At 48.3% G+C, this 1,857-nt stretch overlaps 1 protein-coding gene across 1 annotated transcript; it reads left to right on the forward strand.

Moving 5' to 3' along the window:
* The first annotated feature begins 710 nt into the window (after positions 1-710).
* LOC126015801 (olfactory receptor 6M1-like) lies at positions 711-1,652 on the forward strand. The gene has a single exon (XM_049778382.1). The coding sequence runs from the start codon at positions 711-713 to the stop codon at positions 1,650-1,652; it is 942 nt and encodes a 313-aa protein (XP_049634339.1).
* Positions 1,653-1,857: the final 205 nt, after the last annotated feature.

Genomic DNA, 1,857 nt, shown 5'->3' on the forward strand with positions numbered 1-1,857 from the left:
TTTACATCAATGTCATTCTTGAGTCCACTGATGCTCAATATATGATGCTTGACCAGACAGGAAACAAAACATCCCAAAGCCCTTTTTCATCTTTTCTCACAGTAGTCAAAAGTAGAACTTTATGGGGCCCAAGGTGCTGGCACAATGGGGAAGGCGTTTGTTTGCCTTGCACATTGCCAATGAGAGTTTGATTCCCAGCATCCCTTATGGTCCCCAGAGCCATCCAGGAGTAATACCAGAGTGCCGCCAGGTGTGGCCTAACACTGCCCCCAAAATAGTAGAACCTTAGAGGAAAGTGAAGAAATTTCTGTTAACATCCATTTCCTCACTTAGCAGGTGGATTCAGACTTATGTCTTTCTTTTTAGACATGAACTCAACTGAGAAAATGGGGAGGGAGAGGAAGGTACACTGAGTAAAAATAAATAAATAAATAAATAAATAATCTTTAAGACTAGAGTTTTATAAGACCACGGCGAGCATTTCATTCAACTTAAATTTTAAGCATGAGACTACTACAAAGTCAGATGTTCTGAAAGTTTCCCTACACTGATTAGGTTTAGATCCAGAACAACCTGCCTCACTGCTGACTTCATACCCAGCTCCACATTTTATTCCGTTAGTGCAATGAGGTAAATGCCTGTTGATGCAGTTTCGCAACCTTGGGACCATGAAAGGCACACCTGCCCACCCAGCCCTGGGTGCAACAGAGATGCAGAATCAAACCACGGTGAGTGAATTTATCCTAACGGCCTTCCCAGTCCTCCAGAACATTCAGACACTTCTCTTCATAATCCTCCTGTTCAGTTATTTGCTCACACTCACTGGAAACTTGGTCATCATCGCCCTGATCTGGGCTGACAGCCGCCTCCAAACACCCATGTACTTCTTCCTCAGCAATTTGTCCTTCTTGGACATTTTATTCACCTCCTCCGTGACCCCCAAGCTGCTGGACTGCCTCCTCTGGGGCAGGAGAACCATTTCCTTTGCCGGCTGCATCGCCCAGACCTACTTCTTCTTTTTCCTGGGTACAGTGGAGTTCATTCTACTGGCAGGAATGTCCTATGACCGCTATGTGGCCATCTGCAACCCCCTGCGCTACACCATCATCATGAACAGCCAGGTGTGCCTCCTGCTGGTGCTGGGGTGCTGGCTGGGAGCCTTCCTGTCTGTGCTCTGCCCCACCATCGTGGTGTCCAGGCTGCCTTACTGTGGCAGGGAGATCAGGCACTTCTTCTGTGACATCGCCCCACTGCTCCAGGTGGCCTGTATCGACACTCAGCTCATAGAGATGATCAACTTCCTCCTATCCACCCTGGTGCTCCTGACCTCGCTCATCTTCACTATCGTGTCCTACACCTACATCATATCGACCATCCTGCGCACCCCCTCTGCCCAGGGCCGCCAGAAAGCCTTCTCCACCTGCGCGTCCCACATCACTGTTGTCTCCATCGCTTACGGCAGCAACATCTTCATGTACCTAAGGCCCAGCCAAAGCCATTCCCTGGAGTTTGACAAGGTGACAGCTGCACTCACCTCCATGGTAACACCTCTCCTGAACCCCTTCATCTATAGTCTAAGGAATGAGAAGGTGAAGCAAGTTTTGAAGGAAGAAATTGAGAAAATAACAAACTTCTTTCACAAGAAAACTTAAAACTGGTGCCAGGATGGGTGAGTTTCCATCCCTAGACTCAAAGTGGGGAAAGACATTGGAAATCCACATGGACTTGAGAGATGAATTAAAAGGCTCCATTTGGGGCCTGAGAAATTGCACAGTGGTAGCATGTTTGCCTTGAAGGTAGCTGAGCCAGGAAGAACCCAGTTCGATTCCGGCATCCCATATGGTCCCCTCGCCTGCC

Source organism: Suncus etruscus, chromosome 8 (assembly GCF_024139225.1).
Source record: "Suncus etruscus isolate mSunEtr1 chromosome 8, mSunEtr1.pri.cur, whole genome shotgun sequence".
Taxonomy (NCBI): Eukaryota; Metazoa; Chordata; class Mammalia; order Eulipotyphla; family Soricidae; genus Suncus; species Suncus etruscus.

Coding starts and splice junctions, on each gene's coding strand:
- LOC126015801 (XM_049778382.1), top strand. CDS start 711: ATGCAGAATCAAACCACGGTGAGTGAATTTATCCTAACGGCCTTCCCA.